The 27216-nt window shown below is 41.3% G+C and overlaps 1 protein-coding gene across 2 annotated transcripts in view; it reads left to right on the forward strand.

The window, feature by feature from the left end:
• The first annotated feature begins 7193 nt into the window (after positions 1-7193).
• LOC118229277 (probable phospholipid-transporting ATPase IF) overlaps positions 7194-27216 on the forward strand; it is a 36141-nt gene continuing 16118 nt past the window's right edge. The window contains exons 1-18 of one of the 2 annotated variants that reach the window (XM_035421121.1): positions 7194-7465; positions 13157-13273; positions 13734-13823; positions 14321-14401; positions 15266-15373; positions 15906-16034; positions 16800-16903; positions 17199-17246; positions 17505-17569; positions 18158-18239; positions 19489-19639; positions 20995-21192; positions 21286-21444; positions 22204-22379; positions 22863-22931; positions 23204-23277; positions 23371-23474; positions 25069-25250. In XM_035421121.1, the coding sequence (XP_035277012.1) occupies positions 7439-7465; positions 13157-13273; positions 13734-13823; positions 14321-14401; positions 15266-15373; positions 15906-16034; positions 16800-16903; positions 17199-17246; positions 17505-17569; positions 18158-18239; positions 19489-19639; positions 20995-21192; positions 21286-21444; positions 22204-22379; positions 22863-22931; positions 23204-23277; positions 23371-23474; positions 25069-25250 (1964 nt within the window). In that variant the 5' untranslated portion in view covers positions 7194-7438. The remainder of the gene's footprint in view (positions 7466-13156; positions 13274-13733; positions 13824-14320; positions 14402-15265; positions 15374-15905; positions 16035-16799; positions 16904-17198; positions 17247-17504; positions 17570-18157; positions 18240-19488; positions 19640-20994; positions 21193-21285; positions 21445-22203; positions 22380-22862; positions 22932-23203; positions 23278-23370; positions 23475-25068; positions 25251-27216) is intronic. The other variant, XM_035421122.1, reaches the window with a different exon arrangement.

Genomic DNA, 27216 nt, shown 5'->3' on the forward strand with positions numbered 1-27216 from the left:
CATCCACTCTTAAACTTTCAAGCTGCAGCATATATATATACAAACAATACATTCTTTTAGTTCATTGTATTTTGGAAAAGTCAGAGTAACAATATTTTTTTTATATAATTTTGAAGGACTCTAATAGGGCCTTCTCAAACTACATAAATTGCTGAATGGGTTAATATTCCATTTGGAATCAGACACTCACAAAATGAAGCTTTTATATTGTTTTAAGTTGTCTGTGATGATAATGTTATACTACCTTATCATACTATATCAGCCAATCAATCAGGATTTGGAATGGAGTTGACCTCGTCCTGTAAAATTATAATTAAACAAAACTAATGAAACAATTTTTTTTTTTAAATGACATTTAATCTATTAAGTAATTAAAAATGTGTCTTTTTCACATATGCATACTGTGTGTGCGTGTGTGTGTGTGTGTGTGTGTTTGTGTTTACATGTGTTTGTGTGTGTGTGAGTGTATGGAATATGTGGCACAGAAAATATATGGAATTTTCTGTGATTACAAATTGCACAGGAAATAAACCTAACTACAGGTTATGAAAAAAGTGAGGCTTGAAGTAATAATCAACTTGTCTTGGAAACAAACTCCTTAGCTGTATTTTTATTTGCATCCACTAGAGGGACATCAATGACCAGGCAAAAAACTTATTGAGTAGCCTCTTTCTGAAAATATTTGCATAAAGTGTTGTAATGGGGAAATTAAAGTTCTGGTATTCATAATAAAACATGTTTATAAGAATCAGGAGAAATAATTTAAGACCTGAATGTCTGATGACATTGATGATGATTATGATCATATAAATGCATCTCTATCTTGCATAGAAGCTTGAACACACACGCGCGTGCACACACGCACACACGCACACATGCACACACATACACACACACACACACACCAAAGTACCATGTACTATTCACTGAGGTTGTTGAATCTTTCTGGTTATCGATTTCATGGTATGTTTTGAACAGTGAGAGAAGGTGTCACATTAGTGATGATCTGCTTTGCTACATTAATAACCTATGTGCAGTGATGGTCTCCAGGGAACTGCCACTGGTGTGCCTTTAAGACTATGGATTATTTTATTCTCCCTTGGGGTAGATATGGGATAGCCAAAGGAAATTTGCTCTTCGAGGTCAGAGTTCAACAAGGCCTCTCAGATCTGGTTCTGGATGGATAACTCAGCCCTGCACTATCTCTGTTAATGAGATATGGTGACAGGAGTTAAACGGGTGGGTGTTAGTTTAAACACACCCCAAGGACATTTGTGGTGCAGCCTACACAAGGAAAACCTGGGCTACAAACCCACATTTTAGACTGAACAACATGGCTGCATGCCTGTTCCCCTGCTACTCAGTACGGATCAAGTCCGATTTATTCCTTTGGTTACCGGAGTCTCTACAACAAACGCAAATGTATTTTTCATACTTTTCATACTATATTATATTAATATATATAATAAATAATATTATATTATGTTTCACCCAAAAAATAAAAATAACAGGCATTTTAGGATTTGTAAAAACAACGTAGCACCACGCTATCATTGACTGACTTATGTCTATCATACCCAATTCTATGCTATGCTACAAAATTGCAAGCTTCTTGTGCAGCTCTATTTATCATTTACAGTAATGTCAAAAGATGAGCAAATGCTGTGGATTTATAATTAAACAAAAAACAAATGTGGTATTTTATACTTTAATATAGCATATTATCATAACATATCATGCTTAAGGTTTTCTGAATAGCCTTATAAAGTGTACACATGTTTTAATATATGCTCTAATGCCAATTGGTTTGATCATGGTATGATTCTTTTTAAATACTGTACAAAAATAGTATTTACACATCTTTACAATAATACCAGCACAACTTAAACCTTGTGAGATACTCCTTCATTTGAGGATGCTTGTATCCTAAATTGTTATGAATTGAATATATGACAGATTTGCATACAATAAATACATAAATAAATAAACAAACAGCTACGCAGCTTCTAAATTGTTATCATGACAAGAGCCCAAGCTCAAAAAGAATATCTTTTCTAATTAATTATTTTGCAATAGTTTAGTCCACGGTTTAACAAGGGGCGAACGAATAACTGTAGCCTACTGCTGATGCACATTAACCTGCTTAAAATGTCCTGTTATGGTTATCCAATCAGTTACCATTGTACCGCAAGAGAAAAGCGGAAAAATAACATTCCTCGCTTTTAGTGTCATTGGCTCAATTCGTATTGATTGAGGACGGTGGATTTAATTCCGGGGTCCCCTGGGTGCAGTTTCAGTGAAGCGGGTAGAGAGGGAAATGAATGTGCTGCTAATGAGACCTGGCACATGGGCCGTTTGAATCCGCAGCAGGAATTCATATTTCATCTCAGTGGCCACTGGGTGACATTGCTACGCTGCACTTAATAGATTCCGGTCAAAAGTTAACTTGCGTTTAAATAATAAATAATTATTCAGACCCCAATACCTCTATGGTAAATTTTGAAATTAAAATGTTGTATGTTGTCACATCTCTGTAACAATTGGGGTATAGACTTTACTTTTTCAATTGGTAAAATATTAAAAGCATATATGTTTCCCCTGTCGAATGATAATTCTGAGTTTTATATCCCTGTTCCCTTACAAAGATTTTGCTATTTATATTTAGTGTGGTTGCTTGAGCAACACACTACCTGTTCTCTTGCATACATATTATTCTTGTTAGTGTGGTTGCTTCAGCAAACTGTTCTCTTGTAACCTATATATAACAATATGCAACCGGTTCTTTTGCATACTTATTAGTGTGGTTGCTTTTAAGCTAGACATTCCATTCTAACATTATAATATTCAGCTTGGTTCAGAGCAGTTCGTTCATACAAGGCTTTTTGAAATTCCAAATGGCTTTTGAAATATTTTAAGTTTTTTTGGGGAAAAAATCTCATAGAGAATGAATGGGGAATGAAAAATAAAATGCAATGAATGGAGGCGATTGAGCCTTGTGAGGACTGAGTACATGCAATGATCTTTCAGTCAATTGGACACATAGGAATATTACATGTGATGTTATTTCAGCCAATAGGACACATAGAGAAAACAGAAAAGACATCACTTTGTGGTGAAGTGAACCACCAAGCTGAATAAAATTACCAAATACTTATAATAATGGTAATTTAACAATAATATCGCAACAGACAGGCATCATACCTCCATAAAACAAGGTTTTGTAAATTGGCATGGCAACATGAAAAGTGCATTTAGCTGCTGGTATTGTGAAGCCAATTGGCTATGTTAATTTACATAACTACGCTACGTTAATCTTTTGAAATTTAATAAATACTGCACCCGTGGCCAAAGAATGCTTAGCTATATGTAATGTGTTGCAGCTAAGATATTATCCAGATATAAATGCTTTTTATCTGCATGATTAACCTTAAGCTATTTCACCATTTGTGTTTTTATATTCTACACTAGGCTATTCATAAGCAGCTGTCTCCCTGTTGTAAGAAAATAGTTATTTGCTGTTTAAGGTGTATTACTGCAGAGAAATTATAGGCAAGATGTATCATTCTTACAATCTCCGGACCACTGCTTATTTTTACGAATTAATTGGCCTCATAGTGTATATTAATAATATTGTTGTAAGCCTATGCATATGAAAAAAGAAACAAAACACAAGTTTGTGACAAGCTTTATTTCTGTTAGACTATTTCCGTGCAGTTTTACAATAAATTATTGTGTCAATAAAAGACCTGTAACTTCATTTTACAAGCCTGGAACCTCATTGGAACTGTTCACTATCTACTAATTCAAATAAACATGTTACGAGAACAGAATTGGACCTGCTGTTTATGCATTGACATGTTTCTCTTTATTTTGCGGGCTAATTGGCCACATACACTACATGGTCAAAAGTATGTGGACACCTGGCATCCAGTATCTCATTCAAAATTAAGGGCATTATTATGGAGGTGGACACCTTTTACTGCTATAACTCTTCTAGGAAGGCTTTATACTCGATTTTGGAGCATTGCTGCAGGGAGCTGTTTCCATTCAGTGAAAAAAGCATTAGTGAGGTGATTTGGCGATTAAGCCTGGCTCACAGTAGGCTTTCCAATTGATCCCAAAGGTGTTGGATGGGGTTGAGGTCAGGGCTCTTTGCAGACCAGTCAAGTTCTTCCACACCATTCTCGACAAAACAATTTCAATATAGACATCTCTGTGTGCCCGGGGGCATTGTCATGCTGAAACAGGAAAGGGCCTTCCCCTTGTATGCTGTAGCAATAAGATTTGCTGTCACTGGAACTAAGGGGCCTAGCCTAAACCACGTAAGACAGCCCCAGACCAAGGTGTGTCCAGATACTTTTGGTCATATAGTGTATGTTCTGGCATTCTGCAGCACTGAATGTCATTGTACCTTAGGTAATTCGTTTCAAACAACTCTGGCGCATGTTGTCATTCAGTTGGCTCCCTATAATAAATGATGTATTTATCTATCTAGCATTTAAACTGATGATAGGCCATAAGAGAAAACTGAAGCCTCAATAGTTCAAACACAGACAAGCAAATTATAAAAGTAAACCATAGAGATCAGCTAGTGCTAATGAAATGGAAGCATGCAGGGGGTGGGAGTGCATTTCTCTGTGTGCAGGGCCAATCGGTGTTATGCTTTTAAAGACGTTTTCACAAGATTGCTGCCGTTGAGAAAGTTGCCTTCTACTAACTTTTTAAGATTATTTTCTTTCTGCCTAAATTTCTCATAGGGTTTTAAGCGAGACGTGCCATTCCAACTTCATAATATTCACCTTGGCTAAGAGTACATTTGTATAAAGCTTTATTTTAAGTGGTCTGCCATTTCTGTACAGCAGGCAATGGCTGAGATATTCAACACTTAATTTGAATGCTTTTTCTGGACTTATCGAAGTGGTAAAAATACACAATTTTGTAACAGCGCCACTATTTGATAGTTTACAAAGTCGCATTAGGTTGTAATGGCCATAAGGTTACACTGGTAAAGTTTCAAGTTGCTACAGCTCTCTAACTTTTTCATCTGGAAAAAAGCTAAATAATTACCAAAGCAATCACACTAAAGTTTATACTTCACATTCTAGTTTTTCATTTTAATTTTATTTACTTGGGAAGACTTCATATACAAGTAGCAATAATATGAATAGTGTGGAAACACACATATGATAAAATGTCGCAATAGTAGCAAACTTTCCAGAGAAAACTGAATAATTATATGTTAATTCCTAAAATAATTACAACATTGTTGCATTGTTATCTTGAGTGATGCTGAGAAAAGCATCCTAAGATTTGACTATTTTCTTCTATCTGCCACTTTACTTTTTAGCACTATATTAAGCAACTTTTATGATTGACTTACAGTAACTGACTTAGGATATTACTTGCAGCAGTATGGGGTTTTTATGCAATTGTTGCCCAACACATTGTGTATGTAAGAACATAATTACGTAATAGCGATTAATGATAAGAAAGGCCATTCAGCTATGAGGATGTCATTCTGATTTTAATTGTCTGTGTGTGTGTGTGTGTGTGTGTTTGTGCACGTGTGGTAAATGGTAAATGGACTACATTTATATAGCGCTTTTATCCAAAGCGCTTTACAATTGATGCCTCTCATTCGCCACAGCAGTTAGGGGTTAGGGGTTAGGTGTCTTGCTCAAGGACACTTCGACACTCCCAGGGCGGGGTTTGAACCGGCAACCCTCCGACTGTCAGACAATCGGTCTTACCTCCTGAGCTATGTGTGCATGTGTGTGTGTGTGTATTTATGTTTAACAGTGGTCTATGAAGTTAAAAAATAACAGGTGGGCTTTGTACAGTATATCAAACTGTTATCCTGATAAGCTGCCAAACCAGTTGAAGTGAACTAAAGTGAACCACACACCACACGCAACATCATTACAAACAATAATAATTCCCCACTAGTAGTCACAGAGTTTACCCATTTATTTCTGTGACCATACACGCACGGGAAGAAAAAGATTGTCACTATGCAGTAGGATTTCCTAAGCTCTCAATATTTCAAAATAAAAGCTCTCAAAGATGCCACTGCTAAAACAAGTTTTGCTCATTTAATCAACAGGATTTATGCAAGTCCTAAGGGTTTGGCACATTGATTTCCGTCATAGCATGTGCACTTTAGTCATTAAAAAGATTGAGAACTGTGGTTCCTGGAGAAGGTTTGTTGAAACTCTATTGCCAATACATTCAGATGCAAAAGGTGCTTCCCATACTAAAATGTCTGCTTGTGTCTTCAAAATGTGCAATCTCCCAAATTTTGTGAAGTGACTAAACAAGCATTGAAAATAAAATTTGCATTGAAGCAGAGAATACCATTTTCCTGCTACAATAAAAATGCACTGAGACACATCTTCAAATAGGGCCAGTTGGATTTTTCATTGTTGGAGTAAATGCTACAATTGCTAATCACTCTATGTGTGATCGAAATATGTCATACAGACAAATGGCAGTTTAATGAATTGTATTCTAGTGCTTCCATTGTTTCCCCTGAAACTATATACTGTTGCCATGCTTAACATTTTAGACCAAACATCCTGGTCAGGGTCACAGGGGGTGCTGGAGCTTATCCCAGCATGCATTGGGCTGGGTTACACCCTGGACAGGTCGCCAATCTGACACAGGGCACACACTCCATTCACTCACACATTCATACCTATGGGCAATTCAGCGTCTCCAATCGGCCTACCTGCATGTCTTTGGACTGTGGGAGGAAACCTACAGAGACACCGGGAGAACATGCAAACTCCACACAGAAAGGCCCAGGCCGGGAGAGACCAACTGTTATGCTAACTGTTAACTGAAGAACATTTTAGACCATAAACTTTTACATCATTGTAACTTCACTTTTGTGAACATTATAGTACTTCTTGACATGGATTTCCATGTGATATGAATCACACTTAGTTTGAAAATTGACATGCTAATTATACGTTAGAAAATGTAGCTGCTGTTTGTTACATTATGTATAGTTAGAATGTGCTCTCCAAAGTACAGTTACATTCTACCAATTTTTTCCAATCATGGTTTTCCACATAGACCGTAGGTTATCCATCATTAAAAATGTGACATCCTCCCTGCTAGGCCAGAGAGCTCAGCAGCTGTCAGTAGCAAGACAATGGCGTCATTTCCTGTATGTACTCAGCCTGCGGTCGAACGGCAACGAAGGGAGCAGTGGCGCAAGCAGAAGGGGAGGCGAGCATACGCCGCAAACAGCGCATTCCATCTACTGAGTACTGAGCCGGAGGGGGATTCCCACGCAGTTGAGAAGAGGGGACGTGAAAAGAGAAAATGGTTTGCATAACGTGAACGAGGACCGCCGATTGACGGAGTAAAATTTTAGCCAGCTGTATGTATTGGGAAAGTTACATTTTTGGAGTTGCTGAGCGATATCACCAGGATGCTACGCTGGATACGGCAACAGCTGGTAAGCAGTCACGTCGCAACTGTCATTAATGTTGGCAACTGGCTAACCGACTCCGAAGTAAAATGGGTTTCTGCCACAAGTTTACGGAAAATAAATATTATATTGGAAGCCAGAAAACGGCAACGCATTAGTAACCTGAGCCGACACTACCTGTGGATAATGTATTTCTGCATTTAATGTATTTCTGCACTATTTCTTTTATTAGAACTTAGTTTGCGTAATGGCTAGCTGTGTTAGCTGGGTGAGCTGACCAGGTAGTGACCTGGAAATGGAAAAGTTATAGTAGTTACTTGTGTAGAAAAGTTGTAAATTAGGCACAAGCGTATAAAGTAACAGCAGTTTAGCTTAATCGCTAACGTTAAGGCAACTTTAACGGCCCCTGGGTTATCCAAGAAAACAAGTCTGTTTAACGCTGAGTTTGGTGAAACGGTCCCTAAAGTCGTTAGACTAGATATAACGAAGCTACTTCATTCAGCTAACAGATCAGGCTACCTGTCAAGTGTGCTGAATATTTCTGGGTATATTTTTAAAGGTCATTTCTCGTTGACTCACAAGTGTACCACATATTTATAAAGTTCAACAGGTTTTTAAAAAAAGTACCACAGGTTTATAAAGTTCGATGTTATTATTTATTATTAGGCTACCTATCTTAGCTAGGTAACCTGCTAGTCAAGAACCAGACAAATGCCTTGTAGCGGGGTTACTTTAGTGTGGGAAGTAATTACTCAGCTTCAATGAATCTTAAATTTTGAGAGCGGTCCAAGTGAGTCAGAAGTGCTAATCAGATTTATATTAAACAAGCCAATCAAAAGAGGCTACGATTAAATTACTTGGCAGCCTGACAGCGCTCCATTGAACTCTCGAGCACAGGGCCATATTGACACATCGGTATTTTTCACTGTTGGGGTAGTCCTCTTTCTCCCAAGGCCCCTTTTAAACCTTTGTCATGATATATTCGTTCTATATACAGAATGAACCGACCGGACCACGAGTACTGATGTAAAGCTAAAAGGGGACTTCTATTTACTAACGTGCTTAGATGGATGGCAGAAAGTTTAACTGGCTTTAGCATTTACCGCCATTTGAGTTGCGGGATTGATGGTACAAATGTCCCGCAACAACAACAGCAGCAGTAATAATAATAATAATAATAATAATAATAATAATAATAATAATAATAATACGAACGTAAACAAAACAGTGAGCGTTACGATAGCTAGATTTACTGAGCTGAAATGACCATATTTGTGTTCTTTCTAATAATGAAACGCTGTAGTTTTTATTTTGTATGTGTGTAACTGATCAAACAGTATTGTGAACATTAGGAACAGCTCCTCAAAATGAGTAACTATGAAATGATATGTACAATATTGTGGGCAGATATTTATTTAATGGCGTTAATTTATACCAGCCTGTAATAAAGCACACACTAAGCCAAAGCAGGCCAGTCAGGCTGGATATGCATATGAACTAGTCTAATTGATTTTTCCTCTTTCAAACCTGGTGTTGAAAGACTTATTCAACCCTCTTCACATCATTCTCATATTATCAGTCAAAGGCTGTCATCAGCTTCATCCAAAATGGGACCATTATTCTATGCCATTTCATATCTGAACAGCCTTGAATCTGTGTGATGGTTCATTTCATTTGAAGTGAAAACTGGGTCTGTAAAGTGAAAGGACAGATGCACATCTACGATACTGGAGACAAATCAGTGACATTTTCATTGTGACCTTAATGATGTGACTGGAAATTATTCCACTAATGCTTTTCATTTCTCTTTTTGCAAAGCTGTCTCAACACATTCCTGTTTTAAAGCATACCGATGACACAGGAAATGTCCTGTGCACAATGACTTTCAGAAGAACACACATGGGAAAAAATAGCTTTCAGATCTTGAGTATATCTTTATAGAGCTGACTCGCCTGTGGAAGAAATAGACCATTTGTTTGAAGCCTCCATGATAATAGATTAAGGCTGCCTGTAATTAGTTTTATTTTGCTGTCAAAAGTACACTTTTTGTGCTCCTGAAACAATATAGATGTGTTTTCATTGCGTTTGTGTGTAGTATACGCACGGTAGAGGTTGTACTGTACTGTAGTACGGGTGACAGGGCTGGGAAACTAACGTTTACTTGGAACATTTTACTTATGATTTAGAATGATTGGTGCTCCCGAACCAGAATTTCATGGCACACTGACTTTTCACTGGTGAAATTGCATTGTGTTTTCAAAGTGAATTTTAAGTGAAAATGCATTAAAGGGAACCTTCACTAAAAAAAAAAGAATAAACATGAGCCATAGAGAATGGTAATATTAAGAATATCTCTAATTTAGTTCCTTTTCAGAAATTATCAGTGCTTAAGAGACCTTTGTTTCCAAATACAACGGAACAATGCCCTTGGGGGTAGTTGGCACTTGGGTCCCTGTTTGCACTGCAGTATCCAGGGGTGTGGTTGTGTTGGTCGTTGATTTGCATTAATGTATGCAGATTCCATTGACTGCAAGCGTTTCAAGCGAGTGGGTGTGTCTAGGAAGCCACTGCAGGTGTTGTGAACTGGTGGAGTTTAGCAACGTGTTGAAGCTAACTCCACCTTCAAGGAACATTTTTTTGGATCCTAATATCCTATTAACTGGTGGAAGGAATCAGACCTCGCCATTCGCCAGTATGAACCAGAGTTCTCTACAGCAGAGATCCAGGACAGAGAGCAGTATGAAGCTTCGTCCGAAGACTGGTCGTGAAGCAGCAGCCGGAAACAGACTCAGCCTGATCGCTCTCTGTGGAAAGTGCAGCAGGACACCATCAGAGACAGAATGCGTCTGCTGAGTTTTCTGCTCGCTTTGTTTGGACGTAGCCACCGCAATTTATCCTTGTTAAAGAAATGTTTTTAGCATACCTTTAAGGAAATTAATCATTGCATTTAGCCTACTTAATAAAATTATGGACAGTGGTTGCCTGCCATATTGGTAAATGGACTGCATTCCTAGCGCTTTTATCCAAAGCGCTTTACAATTGATGCCTCTCATTCGCCACAGCAGTTAGGGGTTAGATGTCTTGCTCAAGGACACGCCCAGGGCGGGGTTTGAACCGGCAACCCTCCGACTGCCAGACAGTCGGTCTTACCTCCTGAGCTATGTCGCCCCTATTATTATATTATTAGGTAGCCTATATGCGATGTGAACTGATTGAGTAACTGTACAAGTACTCAATCAGTTGAAGTCACATATTAATAATACTGCGTACAACCACTGTCCATAATTTAATTAAGTAAATGCAATGATTACTTTTTTTGAGTGTACATATAACCGTGGCTCCATTATGAACCACATCGTATGTCATAGCCTACTTCAGTGTATTTAAACCTGAAGACATTTTTTCTTGATTTGGCTCTGTACTCCACATTAGATTTGTAATCTAGCAACCAAACAATGTATAGGTGGTTAAAGTGCAGATTCTCAGCTTTTATTGAAGGGTATTGTATAGCCTACATTTTCGTTTGACCTAATACAATGCTGTATACATTGTCCTCCCATTTCAGGGCACAATAACTTTGGGTGAAATGGCTTCATATTTGTTTCTGATTAGTCAGATGTGTTCAGTAGCTTTTTTTTCTTGTGCACAACATTAATAGCCTATATCCCACACATTGTGGTGCCCTAATATTGGGGGGCTATTTACAAAAAGTGATGTAATTTTCACATGAAACCATACTGTATAAAAACACCTTTTAATAAAACCTGAGAATGCACTTTAAGCACAAGTGAAGTGTATGATTACAAAACTAAAATTGTTGAGCACAGAGCCAAATCAAGAAAACATATGTCTTTGTCCCAAAACTCATGGAGCTCACTGTGTATTGTTTCCTTTCCTCTGAATTTTAAAAGTCCGATTAAGGTCACGCCGCGTCGTTCACGACCGTCTCGGATGTCAGCTCAGCGGAGCGCGGTGGTGATGAGGTGATGTCAGAGAGGTGCTGCTTCTTATCGCCCTGCAGTACACGAGTCGGGCCTCACACAGACGCGAGCCGGGAGGAGACGCTTCACGCGCAGCTCGAAAGGCGAAAACTTCCTCCCAAATTCTTGCCCCGTGCTCGAGCCGACTGTGCGTCTCCCTCTAGGGCTGTCGGCCGGAGCCGGAACTAGCATGATCCGGATTCCGCACCAGACCGCGGGGCCCATCTAGGGTGTCTTTAAAAAAAAAAAAAAAACATTATAGACCTCCAAACTTCAGAGGTCATGTGAAACTCTTCCTGGAAAAAAAATGTCTCACCTGTCTATTGTTGTTGATATGACGGCCAATCAGCAGCGAGGCCGTGCAGCTTCCTTGTGATGATGTCATAAAAGCTGCATGTAGCTTGGGTGTTTGGGACAGAAATATAGCTCTGCAAATATGCTTACCTTGTCTCCGAGGTAACTTAACCATTGGAACACATGAAGGCAATATATGGTAATTGGGAATATTGTTTACTCAGTGTTACTGCAAGAAACAGCGGAAGTATCTGAGTGGCGACGGAATGAGTGTAATCTTACCCGGTGATACTGGAATGGGATTAATTTCATGTTCTCAGTTTTCTGACTCCAAAAATGTTCAAAAAAGTTTAATTGTTTTAGCTTTTCCTCTGTGCTAACAGTTTAGCATAGAAGGGGACTGCAAGTGATCCGCCAGTGGTGTTTCTCTATACGGATCACTATCTACCGTAGGTAGTAGGCTAGATGCGGACATGCCTCTGGCGTGTGTAGCCCGCATGGATACAATTGCATGGTATCTTGCTATGGCACTAGTGTTTAGGCGAGTGACTACAGGGTGCAGATGTCTTGAGTTCTATCCTTAAGTTAGGACCCTGAAACTGCTAGGAGTGCTGCGGTAACAGTCAAAAAGGAATGGCAGGTTAAAGTGAATGTTGTTGTGTAGGCCTAATGCCGATAATAAACAAAAAAGAGTATGTTTAGTAAGATGGCTATACGCATATGCGTAGGAGGTCGTATTGACCAGTCTCCCTGAACCATTGCCCTTTTCCCCTTATATATTCAGAGATCAAAGCAAAATACCAGGTAATCAAATAAAGACGCAACGACAACAAAACAGTACCTTAATGATCCTGCTTGTGCTATCTCTGCAAGCATGCCACAGCGGGTTAGCCTTTGTATCTGGCACCCCACCACCAAAGACACCAACTTGTTCCCCATGACATCGGTTTTTCAACAATACAAAACATGATAACACTGCATTATGGAGAACCTAGGTTTTTACATAACGCCAATCTAGTTGGATGTTTTGCGACTGAGCGCTGTCTCTTTATCAGGCCCTGCTGACTCTCTGTCCACACAGTAAACAGAGTCTGTTTTTCCTTTGGGCCCTCTTCTGTAAACCGCCCTACATTACCATAAAATGAACCATATGTTCCCCACTGTTTATGTAGGCTACTTCAATTTACATGTCATTTTAGTAGAGATTTATTGTTTGTCTGTTTGTCTCCCTTTGGTTGTTTTTGTTGTTATGTCGTATTGCGAAAACGTTTTGCCGACGTACAAATGCACCGTCAATTTTCGACGATATTTTCAAGGTGAATTCTGTGGTCGTGCAGCAAATGGGCTCTTGCAGGGTTTTTGGGCTTTCGGTCGAAGAACGCTTTCTGCTTCGCTCCGAATATAAGCTGTTCAGTTTATTGTGCCTCTTCCTTCTCTTTTCCAGGGCTTTGCCCCGCCCCATCTGAGTGACACAAGAACGGTTTACATTGCTAACAGGTTTCCCCAGCAGGACCATTATGTGCCACAGAGGTTTGCAGACAACAGAATCATTTCATCCAAGGTAAACCAGTTTGATGCACTTGTCCACTCTGTGTACAATACAGTAAACTGTTTATTTTCTTAAGCGAATCCCGTTATCCAGAGTGACGAGCGGCTTATACGAAAATACGAAAATTTTCATTCGTCGATTTGCGTCAATTTTTATTTGTCAGTTATCGGGGATATTTAACTATTGGTGTCACGTGTGCTGCACATGGGAATCAAACCTGCAATCTTTCAGTTAAAAGTCCCTTCCCCTAGCCAATATGCTACACTAACTGAGTAGCATTCAGCTGAAAACCAGCTTTGCGCACGGTGGCTTGTGAAACACGCATGAAAGAAATATCCGCCCTTTATAGTAAGGTGCCCTGACCAATATGACTCTGAGAACTGATTTATTGTTAGCTTCTAATTTGGAAGTCATTCATCTAACCCCCTCCCCCCCCCCCCAAACCTGTCTCCCTTTTATCTCTTCCTTGCAGTACACCATCTGGAATTTTGTCCCGAAGAATCTATTCGAGCAGTTCAGAAGAATAGCCAACTTTTATTTCCTGATCATTTTTCTGGTCCAGGTACGTGCGCTGCCTCGAACCGCAGAGGGTCAGTGACGCAGTAGGCAGGCTTACGCACGTCCTTTCAGTCAGGACGTCCACAGCAGCGGTCCTGCGGTCGTCCTTTGGTTTCACTCTGAGAGAACTTGTTTTACTTCCACCCACTCGAAAAAATGCCCGAGCGGCCTTTGATCTCTCGCTCCACACTGAAAAAAAGAAGTTAGGTTTTACGCGGGCATGCTGGGTAGTGATGTGCCTGTAAGACCTGGGTCAGATCCTCCATTTGAAAAAAATAACTCAACTGTTTATGTGCCAGTAAAATTGGAAAGCGTCTGCAATTTCCTGAGAAATTTCAGCACGACGGAAAGTATCGGTTAAAATCAAATCGATGTTTCCTTTAAAAAATGGCAGTGATGTGCTGGAATTTTACTGTCTGAATGGTTTGAAATAAAGTATTTGGCTGAAGTGTGGTGTGTGTGCAGGAAGGATGTGATATGTGTGGTGCTTGTGTCTTCCAGCTCATGGTAGACACACCTACTTCCCCTGTGACCAGTGGACTTCCTTTATTCTTTGTCATTGTTGTAACGGCTGTAAAGCAGGTAAGGGCTCTTTAACGTGAAGCTGTGTTCCTGTTTTTCACCTTTTTTCACCGTACAGATCTAAATCTAGGGCCCCTGAACAGAGATATCATTGTCATATTTGTTTCTGTTATATGAAACTGCTAAACAAAACATGGCTACAGGCAAAAATGTTGTTTTAACCTTCCTAGAATGTATGAATGAATTGTTATCTTCATTTGGGTGATGTACATTATTTAAACAAGGAGCAGATTCACAATATCAAGTGCGCAGATTGACTATGTTTGTTCCAATTGTTCCATTCAGAACACTGCCTGTAATAATAATAACAACAATCTATTATCATTTATTATTATAATACATTATTATGTATAATAATAATAATAATAATAATAATTCTTCTTCTTCTTCTTCTTCTTCTTCTTCTTCTTCTTCTTCTTCTTCTTCTTCTTCTTCTTCTTCTTCTTCTTCTTCTTCTTCTTCTTCTTCTTCTTCTTCTTCTTCTTCTTCTTCTTCTTCTTCTTCTTCTTCTTCTTCTTCTTCTTCTTCTTCTTCTTCTTCTTCTTCTTCTTCTTCTTCTTCTTCTTCTTCTTCTTCTTCTTCTTCTTCTTCTTCTTCTTCTTCTTCTTCTTCTTCTTCTTCTTCTTCTTCTTCTTCTTCTTCTTCTTCTTCTTCTTCTTCTTCTTCTTCTTCTTCTTCTTCTTCTTCTTCTTCTTCTTCTTCTTCTTCTTCTTCTTCTTCTTCTTCTTCTTCTTCTTCTTCTGAATTAATTTCTACAGTACTTTTCAGTCTAACAGTAGACAGATGGAAGTACGATACATTGATAATGTAGACAGTTAACATGATAAAATGCATTCACCATGCCGGTTGTTTTTCTCACCACAGGGTTATGAGGATTGGCTACGGCACAAAGCGGACAACGAGGTCAATGGGGCCCCCGTGTTTGTGGTACGGAGTGGCAGCCTGGTGCACACCCGGTCCAAGAACATCCGAGTGAGTGACCCGGGGGTCCCACACATGAAAACACTGACGAAAGCCTGGCTTACACTTACAACCTCTCGGTTATTGACATTAGGATTATGCCAGGAGGTTTACGACGATAAGATTTTACTGGCCCAAAATGTGCAATGTGCGAGAGGGATTGTTCAGCTGTTGTTAAAAAAGTAACACTGCTGAGGTTTTTTTGGACAAAACTGGATCATAGAACTAAAAGCAATTTGAAAGGCCATTTCTGCTGAAGGAATGTCGGTTTGAGAATCTGGCAATGCCATGACACTTAATTTAATTATTGCGGCATTTAATAATGCCTTGATATTTCAGGGAGAAGTGATTGTGAATGTATGGAACGACAGTGAGCAATATTGAGTTTCAGGTTTCATGAAAATGAAAATGAGACAAGGCCATGTGTTTCTAAGCTGGATATTAACGTAACTGCAGTACAGCGGCGGTGTTTTTGGAGTTTCCATTTCGCCTTTAATTTGGAAGACGCTGCCCGTCCGTGGCACTGCCGTTCTTGCCCCGGCAGGTTGGGGATATCGTGAGGGTGGCCAAAGACGAGACGTTCCCCGCGGACCTGGTCCTTCTGTCGTCCGACAGGCCGGAGGGGACCTGCCACATCACCACCGCCAGCCTGGACGGAGAGACCAATCTGAAGGTTTGGATCTTTTTTTTTTTTGGCTTCGCTTTCCGAGCCTAAAAAAAACTTTTCTGGTGGGGTTATCAAAACCAGTGGAGTGTCAGAAACTTTCGATGTCTGAAATAGCTCTGTCTGATCCTCTGTGCAGACGAACGTGGTTCACGGAATTTCGTTTTTAGGTCACGCGTATTTGTGTGGAATACACTGTCGTTTTAGACTTTGATGAAGAGCACTTAATCAATGTTTTACTAGCTATGGCTTTTTATTACAAAAACATCTGAGGTGTGGCAAGACTCAAAATGAGGCTGAGATCTGTTTTGAGGTCTTACTGTTCTACGGTCACTTTGATAACAAGCGTGTGGGAATCAGAGCCTTGTTTTCTTTCACGAAGGGCTTCCTCTGCGACAGCTTGTGATGGGGCTGGTACTCAACACAATTTATGTGTAGACTGACAGTATGTACTGAGCAGGCCTCAGGCAAATAATTATTTTAAGTGCTTTTACCATTTAATTACCAGAGAAAAATCATGCAGATTAGTGAACATTTTGAAAAGATCTGTTTATGCCAATATTCTAAAAAATCTTTCATTTTATTGTACGTTTTGGTTGGTAAGTCCTGGAGATATGCAGGAATTTTAATTACTGGCATCTAGAGTTTGAATATGTATTTCACCCACGTCTGCTGCTTTGCAGCCGATACACTGTTTGTATGTAACATGCATTAGAGAGTTGAAATATTGAGCGAGTCCTTCTTCCCACACCCCCCCCCCCCCACTCCTCGCAGACCCACTTCGCCGTCCCGGAGACGGCTGCGTGCAGGGACGCGTCCCAGCTGGAGGCCCTGAGCGCCGTGGTGGAGTGCCAGCAGCCCGAGGCGGACCTCTACAGGTACTGGCCCCGCCCACGACACGCCCCCCCCCCCCCCCCCTCGCCGGGGACGAAAAAATTGGGAGCGCGCCTTTCATCGAGCCGACCTCCAGTCTCCCCGCGCCGTCGCAGGTTTACGCTAACGCGCACCGCTCTGTCACTGTCCCCCCCCCTCTGTCACATCGCCCGCTGATACATGAGGGCCGGCCGTATTTTTAGACCGCTAAATTAGCCCGCCGGCAGCCTCCCTCTCGCCTCTCGTCTTTCTTAATGGCGCACTTGCGTCAGATCATGAGATCCCTCTCTCTCCTTTCAGGTTTGTCGGACGGATGATAGTGATGCAGCAAGGGGAAGAGATTGTAAGGTAGGTTGACCGTGGTTGTTTTCTGCAGTTTTCGTAACTTGCTTGCTTTGCTCACCAAACAACTCTTTTCTGGAGGGGCATAATTCCTGGTAATGAACTGGTGGTTATTGTCCATTTTTGTTAAATTTATCAATGAACACACACGTTAGTCCATGCTAGTTGATCTGTAGAGGTTGAGCAGAACACCCCCTTTGTGGCTGCAGTAGTGTGCTAAATCACCCAAAACATAAACGGTTGCATCTGATTGCATCTCCTTAGACCCTTAGGCCCAGAAAATGTCCTTCTCCGTGGAGCAAGACTGAAAAACACCAAGGAAATCTTCGGTATGCGTCTCTCCTCTGTCTTGGTATTCCTTGCACGTAATCCTGCATTATATTCTGATTCAATTATATGTGAGTGTGCTGTCTGTCGCTGGAGGGTCTTTTCATTCAAAGGGACTACACAGTGTTTCGTATTGTTATTTGTGTTTTACATTGTATTTCCACTTCCATCCCTTAACGGCATTGTAACAGCAGCAACGTAATCTTTCATCTCTGTGTACCGATTGCACGCGTCCCAGGGTTTCTCCCAGGAATACAGTCAGCGGAGGGAAAAGTGTCTCAAGAGGGTAAATGGCGGTGGCGTGGAGCGGTTAGCGGTGGTAACGGCTCGTGGTAATCACATGGCGATGCCTGCACCCGACGTGGTGAAATCGTGGCGACACAACGCCAATTTTGTTCAATAGCAGCGCCACGCCTTTTTTTTTTCCCGGAGATCCGAGTCTGAGGTTCCACTGATTTTTTTTTTCTGATGTTTGCGGCGATGCTCGTGAACTCTCAATCTGCACCTCCACTATTAATACCTGGGGGAAACCCGGCGTTGTGTGCGTATTAAAGCACTCACTGGCTCTGATGCTCCTGGGGCTTTTCTAGGCGTGGCAGTCTACACGGGAATGGAGTCCAAGATGGCCCTGAACTACAAGTGCAAGTCTCAGAAACGCTCTGCGGTGGAGAAGTACGTGGCACGGGGCCGACCTATGAATATTAACACACTGTGTACTGCCTGTATTTGTATAACAGGGCTCTACAGTCACTCACATTTTATGAGAATTTGCTCCTGAAAGTTGATGCATGTTAACGGGGGAACTGATTTTGGATTTAAAAAAATTATAAATTCGTGATGTGTTAGTGTGCTCCTAAATTTTTCAACATGGGAGCACATGTGCGCCTTGGAAAAAATGTTAGTATCAAGCCCTGTGTAAACTTTGTGTAAACATTTGTTGGGAACATCTGCTTCAAGACCATTTCCAAAAAAAAAAAATCTACATTTTAGGTTTTCCCATCTTTCCACGATCTGTACCTGACAGAAAAAGGTATCACGAATTTCACAAATTATGATGAGGGAACCTAGATTTGTTCCTACAGAATGTTTCTTAAATATGATGCAATTTGTGAAAATGGGTCAGGAAGAGATTTGAAAACATCTGCATTTGTTTTCCATTTTTTTTATTCTATTTGAGTTGCAATGCAGGGTCTCAGGGGATATGTGTGTGTGTGTGTGTGTGTGTGCTTGTCCTAGATGTAGCAAGCCCTTTACATTGCAAAGACCAAATCAATATTTTTTTTGCTTGAAGACCAAGAGTGATCCATTATTTTAATTTCTCTGCTGCCTCATTTTCTCACACATCAATATGCGTTTTTTTTTGCATTCTGTCCATGAATAGCAAAAGGCAATGCATTATGGGAGATTATATTTTCAATTGGCTGCAGAAGATTGCAGAGGAAAATGTTTTGTTCATTTTAGCTCAAATAGTTCAAACATTTGCAAAAATATTATTTATATATACATATAAACAATGAATGTGAGCTTGAAGTGCAGACTGTAAACCTTAACGGCATCCACATCCAGTGATACATATAGGAATTAAAGCCCTTTTTGTACATAATCACCCCATTTAGATGACTTCAAATGCACATTCCACACCTAGAATCAACTCTATACCTTCTGTTAACTTTGTTGTGCTTGAGCTAAACATGCAGCTGGCCAAGAAACAGCTGAGCTGCCAGTTTACTTTTGGTGTGCCAAAATGGGGGCACTATGTACAAAAAGGGCTGCAGTTCCTACATGCTTCATCTGATAAGGATGTTAATACTTGCAAATTAGGTCTGATAAAATCTAAATTAAAACTGATGCTACGAAATCAGTTTAAGGACAGTGTACTAAAAATGCAGTGTGGGTGCAATTCTCTGTTCGCCTGCTTCAGGTCCATGAACACGTACCTGCTCATCTACCTGGGCATCTTGCTGTTTGAGGCCATTCTCAGCACCATCCTGAAGTATGCCTGGCAAGCGGAGGGCAAGTGGGACGAGCCCTTCTACAACCAGAAGACTGAGCAGGAGAGGAACAGCAGCCAGGTATGCTCTACAGCAGAGTGCATTATATGTCTACTGACAACAGTCATATTAAACAGCGCATTAGTTACATGTGCTCTACAGGCAGGGGTTCAAATGAACATTAGAAGTATGTCTGTGTTTTAATAAGGGGTGGTTTGCTGTTTATATATTTTGCTCCATGAGTAGGCTCAGCAAATGTGGGAGCTATGGTAGTTCTCAGGTGCAGGGTGTGTTGGTTTTTGTTGTTTCTCAGTACTTGATTGATTAAAGTGGATGATAACACCATTGATTCTACTCGCTTTCTTGGATCTGAAGTGGTTGCAGGATTTGGTTCTTAAGGTGGAAAAATTCAAACTCCGTGGCTGTCTTGGACAGGGGTTTATGGACATGGTTCTGAGGGCCCCTTGTATATGTTGGTTTTTGTAACAGCCAATCTTTGTATCACTTCAAATGTTTTCCCTTAAACTCATAATGTAATGCACAGGTACAGGGGTTGCAATTGTGTTTGGATGAAAAAGAAAAAACAGAATACATCCCCAAGGACAAGGAGAAATCCTTGCCTACAGCCAGGGTTAATTACCACAACTTACATGGTTTCCGTGGATCCTTGAAAGCATTGGAAGGGCTCAATCTTGAATATTAAAAAAATTCAATCCCGTGAAAGTGCTTGAATGGCTTGGCTTTCTACGTGTTTGTGCATTGTATAGTTTTTTTTTCATAGCTACACATCCAGTAGAGTAGATTGGACATTTTCTATTAAAAAAATGTTTTAGGATAGTCCATTATATAACATAATTAAGTTGCTTTAATGTAAGCTCCCTGAACAGTCAGAAAATTGTCCTTGGAAAAATCCTTGAATACATTGTGTCATCAAATACTGCCAGAACACTGACTCCAGAGCAGGACTGCAGTTCTGCAGGTTTTACAGGCGACGCTGCCGACGGCACTGGGGGCCGAAGCTATTTCAGTGCGATCAATACGGCGATAAACTGAATCATGTGTGGGAGTTTCTGGCTGGGGTGCTGCAGGTCTGACAGGGCAAGGTTGAGTTAGACCTTGCTATCAGGACTGCTAGGAGTTGCATTCAGCTGGCCCGAGTGGTGCCACTGGGACTCCCTTTGCTGATATTTGCTGTTTTCTTTCTCGATTAGAGGTTGCAGCAGGGTAGCTGGCCTTCAGCAGCCTTGTCAGCAGCCAGCTCTTCCTCTGAGCACAATCGGAGGCTCTCGCCCACACAGAAAGGGCAGGAAATGACTCGAAATATTATGGCGGGGATAAATGGAAAAATGCCTTTCAGACTCTTTAAGTTTTTTTTCATTTGCCGACGGAACCTTGGCTTCCGGGTCACCGGCACACCGTCCCTTTTCCCTTCTCAGATTTTGAAGTTTATCGCCGATTTCCTGGCCTTCATGGTCCTTTACAACTTCATCATCCCCATTTCGCTCTACGTGACCGTGGAGATGCAGAAGTTCCTGGGCTCCTTCTTCATCGTTTGGGACCTGGACCTCTACCACAAGGAGAGCGACCAGAACGCCGAGGTCAACACCTCCGACCTCAACGAAGAGCTGGGACAGGTAGCTAATCTCGCCGCCGAACGGTTGGCCGACGGGTGCGCCCGTCCCGCGTTTCAAAGACGCCCCGCCTCACCCCAGCCCGTGTCTACCCAGGTGGAGTACGTGTTCACCGACAAAACCGGCACGCTGACGGAGAACGAGATGCGTTTCCGCGAGTGCTGCATCAACGGCGCCAAGTACATGGAGATCAACGGCAGGCTCGTCCCCGAGGGAATGATGGCCGACTGTCTGGACGGCCCTTTGCCACAGCTGGTAATAACCCTCTCTTCTCTGTGCTACTCCGGTTCAAAGACTTCATTATCTAGTAACGTTCCACCCACTAAACCCACACTGTACGTCCTCATAAAACCTGGCAATTCATTTTCCACTGCAGGGGACACAACAAACATATATTCTGCTGTGCTGAAATACACTATAAGGGACATTCAAAAAAGAAAAAAATTCATTTATATTTTCATTGCAATGTGCTTCTGTAATCCATGTATTATGTAAAAAAAAAAAAAAAGGTAATACCTCAACTTTTTTTCTGCCAGGTCTCAAGAGGATTAGGGTACCCAAATATGGCCTATATATATAAATATCTATAAATAGCAACACAGGGCTTTGAAAAAAATCTTTAATATTAAAGACTAAAACAAGCAAATTAATGACCTTTTATTTGTGTTTACATATGTAACCAATGTAGAAAGAGAAAAGAATAAACATTTACACTGGTAACATGTAATTACAATATTTTAATTCATTTCTAACAAATCTCAGCTGAGGTACACTTACTTGTGAAGCAGTCAAAAAAAATCAATGAAGCGCTTTGAGGAGATAAGAGGTGCGTTCATGAGGTGAAAAGTGCTAGCCGCATGAAGGCCATTCATCATTATCCTCATTATGACCGCGCTGTGTCAGGTGCGTGTGGCGTATTGACGTGACCTTTTTGCGGTGGTGCGAAACGGTCGGAGGGCGAGCCTGTCGTCGTGGCGATTTAAAAAAAAACCGCCGGTTTTCCTCGCCGCGCAGGGACAGGAGGAGGAGCTGTTCCTGAAGGCCGTGGCGCTTTGTCACACGGTGCAGATCAGCTACGATCACGTGGACGGGCGCAAGGACCACCTCCCGCACGCCAACGGGGCCTCGTCCCACATGGAGTACTACGCCTCCTCCCCCGACGAGAAGGCCTTAGTGGAAGCTATGAAAAGGTAGCCACATGAAATAATAACTATCAAACTATCAACTATCAAACTATCAAAACATAATAGTGTTCCTCAAGGGTTATGGAGCTTATATGGGGGCGATATAGCTCAGGAGGTAAGACCGATTGTCTGGCAGTCGGAGGGTTGCCGGTTCAAACCCCGCCCTGGGCATGTCGAAGTGTCCTTGAGCAAGACACCTAACCTCTAACCTCTAACTGCTCTGGGCGAATGAGAGGCATCAATTGTAAAGCGCTTTGGATAAAAGCGCTATATAAATGCAGTCCATTTACCATATAAATGCAGTCCATTTACCAATCTGTCTGTCTGACTCAATTGTGAGTCAGTGTTGGAATACGGAGGTAGTTTCTCCACAGATGAAAACCTGCGATCAGGTTTTAGGTTGTAGTGATCAGCGATGTGCTCACCCGTTAATTGTGATTACTGTGACACAGCAGCCAGATGAGTGATGTGTGTGCTTTTTGAATGCAGGATGGGCGTAACCTTCATGGGAAACAATGGTGAAAACATGGAAATCCGCACTTCGGGCGGATCAGAGAAGTAAGGACCCTTTGTAGTTTCCTCTGCACGCTCACTAGGCTGTGTACTGCGAGAACAGAGCAGAAACGTTAGTAAAGATAGGTGCCTACATTAACATGACAGAACACTCTTACCTGGTATGTGTTATGCAAATCAATCGATATAGTACAGATGCATTCAGGCTACAGCATTTAATTCGAGTGAGTTATAGTTTCCAGTACCATCTGATATGCTATTTTTGTGCTGTTTTTTTGCTGCCCAATCACAAGCTTCAACAACTTTATTTGCGGCAGGTATAAACTGCTCCACGTTTTAGAGTTTGATGCGAACAGAAGAAGGATGAGTGTGATTGTGGAAACCCCGTCAGGTACGTGCGACCTTTGCTCGAGTAACGTTCGAACGTCAGCGAACACAATCTCACCGTGCGCGTGTTCATCCGTTGATGTGTGCTTGCTTTCAGGGGAAAAGGTGCTGTTCACTAAAGGAGCAGAGTCGTCCATTTTTCCTCACAGCACGGGTGGAGAAATGGCTAAGACGCGAGTCCACGTCGATGAGTTTGCATTGGTAAGGAACGTTGGCGGTGGGAGTGACATTCAGCACGTCTGCGTTTGTTTTCCTTTCTGTCCCGTCAGCATGTCAGTCGGCACGTTTGCTTATTTCATCCTGTCTTGTCCACACTCAGTGGTGTGAGAGATATTACCTGTTAACATAGAGTAGATGTGATTCTCGTATCATTGCGCCCTGTAGCATACTGTGAGCAGCATGCTCCATTCTAGTACATTCCAAAAAAACTGGAGTCACAGGGATATGATTTATGTTTAATTTAATAATAATCAGATGTTATGGCTTGCTAGATCAAATATTCTAAAAATCAAAGCCCACTTTTTATGATTGTTGAAATATTTTTAAAGAGACCCTTTTCTAAGAATATTAGCTTGTGTGACATTATTGGGATTTTAAAGCAATGCAATAAGATAACGATGAAAAAGAATTGAGAATGTCAGTTTAAATACCAATTATCTGCTGCATGAAAAACTTTTTTCAGTTTAATTTTTCACCGATACACGAGTCATACCACAGATTCCTTCATTATAGTGGATCTTTATCACCAATGAACAACACTTTATTTGTTAAATATGATCTAGCTAGCAGACGCAAATGGCAGCCATTACCCATATATATTATTTATATTTGGAAGTGAGATAAAGATAATAAATACTGAGTAATTTTGCATACATTTTATTTTTGTATTGTTTTAAAATCCCAATAATGTCACTAGGGTTATAGGCAAAAGGACATAAAGCAAATGCACTTAATGAACAACAAATAGAAACAGAAAACAAGAGCCAAATTTACACTGGTTTAGTCACTTGTTAAGAAATCTCTCAAAGGTGTCATTCCTCTTTTACTAAAAGTTGGAAACTGGCCATTTTGACGCAAACTCAACACCAATAAGAGTTAATGTGTTACAGCAAAACTATTTTCTAAGTATTAGTGTTATTTAACAAAGAGTTGAATCCTGATCCATTTAATCAGTGATTTCACAGGCAAATGATATGAATTTATAAAAGATAAAATACCAGTCGACACTTGTCCTTAATTTTAGCCTCCAATTACATGTACATGTTCATGTTTCTTTCACAAATAGAGTTTGTGAAGTTTGATGATTGTTGAACATGCCATAGTATATGAAGACAAGACAAACACTTTTAGGGCTGCTGCTAGTTTTTTTTTACCCCAATCATCAATTAATTTTTAAAATAAAGTTCAGTCTGAAATGAACAGTATTTAGGGTAATCATTAGGATTTAAAAATAAATGGTGATTAATCTTTGTATCAAAAGCAGAGGTGGAAAATTCAGGTTCAGAAAGTGAAAGTCCCCCCAGTATTTTGTCCCAATCACCTGAATTCATTTATTCGTGGAAGAAACACATGGCAGGACTTTGCTTTCTGACCCCTGGACTTTCCACCTCTGGTGAAAAAAAAATATATAAATTTTTTTTTAGCTGGTTACACTGATTAGTTGGGAGTCTTCTTAGGGCCCTCATTTAAGTCACAATCACGGAAGAATCTTTTTTTTGAATCGAATCGTTTTGAATCGAATCGTCTGGCTGAATCAGGTCCTTACCCCCTCCCTTTGCGGTTGTGTCCCCCTCAGAAAGGCTTGCGCACCCTGGTGGTGGCCTGCAGGCGCTTCAGCGGGCAGGAGTACCAGGAGGTGGAGAAGAGGCTCCACTGGGCCCGCACCGCCCTGCAGCAGCGGGAGGAGAAGCTGGCCGAGGTCTTCGGCTTCATCGAGAGGGACCTGGAGCTGCTGGGCGCCACCGGCGTGGAGGACAAGTGCGTGTGCAGTAGGGGGCGCCGCGGAGGGCAGAGTGGAGCTGGGCAGGAACAGCAGTGCAGTGGTTGGGGAAGTGTGCTCAGAAGGTTTTGAGACCATGATGAATCACATGCAAAGTGTGATCAAGAGATAGCAAATGACCAGTAACACTGAATGGTTTAAATGGCATTTAAAAAAGGAAAGCCAGATATTTTCAATGCCCAAAACATCTTAAAATGTTGGCCTGAGCTAAAGCTGAAATCCAAATCAGTCAGAGAAGTATCTTTTCATGGTTCCACTTTCAGGGGTCAATATCTGCCATCCGAATGGCGTGGCTGTAATTCTCATTCCCTTCTGTGGTAGTTATTGTGGCGTACCACATTCAAAGTCAGTGGCTCCTCCCCTCCTTCCTGTGAGAGAATTCTCACCATCATTTCTATTTCCATCGGATGATGTTCTTTGATCTGATTGGTCAGATGTTCATGTCCTTGGTTTAGAAGATTCAGTTTTAGGGCATCGATAACAAATCTTTTAACAAATAGGGAGCATACCTTGGTATATTGAGGTTTACAGCTTTGGTTTAGTTGTGTTCAAAGAGAGGGAGATTCAAGCTTCAAGCTAAAAGTGCAGTTTGTCTGTTATTTCTGCAGCTGCGACAGGGTCGACAGGGGATCAGGCTGTTAGAGAGGGACACCCAGAGAGCCGTAATTTACAGTCATACTTTAAACTCTCGGTTTTAAATCTCGGCCAAAAATGAAACCCAGGGTCTGAGTCGTGTTTTTGGAGCCGAGCCTGTCGCCCGCGTTGCCAGGAGGGCGGAGGAGAGAGCGGTCGGGCCGCGTCGCGCCGCCCCGTCGGGGCTAATCCTGTTTGGATGCTGATGCGGGGCTGTGATTAGATCAGCCCCTTCGCCCCTCCTCAAAGAGCAGCCGGAGCCCGCGGCCCTGCCGCTGGCAGACGGGTGGAGCCGAATCAATCGAATTACTAGCGTCGTGCCTCCCTCTCCGTCTGCAGACCATGACATCATTTAGTTACGCGCACAGCTTGTAAAGCAGCAAGGGACAGATGCGACTGAGGCACTTCAGTTTAACCCTTCGAAGAGTAGGTTTTTTGGAGTGTTTTTTTCAAAATTGAAGTCCGTGTTCTAGAACTCCATTGTTTTCAATTACCAGTGATGATTGTTACATCGGCTTTAGAATGCTCAGTTAAGAACATTCTAATCACATATGCGTGATCTTACACCGTGAAAGGGGACCACAAACAATTGTTTAAGGACATCACTTCAGTGGTCTTCCAGCGACATGAACCTTTTTTTTTAAATTTTTTTTTAAAAAACCTTTTTCTTTTGAAGTCAAGCCTTAACCTTAACACGATACCAGGGGGTACCCGGCCTTATCAGACGATAGCTGCCGCCCGTTTGGGCTAATCGTCGCCTTCAATCAGTGGCTTGATTTGTTGACTCTGACGTTGCGAGAGCTGTGAGAACAGCCTGCGGCCGAACCTGCCCTTTTCGGATAAGATCGGACAGCCCCATTACTGCTCGAGCTGAAAACCGAAAGCAGGAAGCGCTTCTGATCTCGCTCCGCGTGTAATTATCTTTCCCACGGACGCGAGTCGCACAGCTCTCTAGTGGTACCCAACACCTGTTCAGAGTCTGAAGAAAATCCGGCATTCTTGTAAATATGCAGTTACGACGTTGCTGGATTGTGTCAGTGAACTTGGCCGCATTACTTATTGCAGTGTTTCCCTGCCAAAACAAAAGCACATTCCTCTGGTTTGTTAGCTGAATTGTGATCCTTCAGCTGGATGAATAGAGGTCATTCACGATGCCTGTAGCTCCTAATTGTAACTGCTCTAAATTACCCACTCTAAGGAATGTACTGTGGCTGGACAAGGACAATTCATGCTTCAGAATGGTAATAATTTATACCTTGTTTTTTATGATGTGCTGTTCAGACAGATAAGAAAAGAGAGAGAATGAAACTC

The sequence above is a fragment of the Anguilla anguilla genome, chromosome 6, assembly GCF_013347855.1.
Source record: "Anguilla anguilla isolate fAngAng1 chromosome 6, fAngAng1.pri, whole genome shotgun sequence".
NCBI classification, from domain to species: Eukaryota; Metazoa; Chordata; class Actinopteri; order Anguilliformes; family Anguillidae; genus Anguilla; species Anguilla anguilla.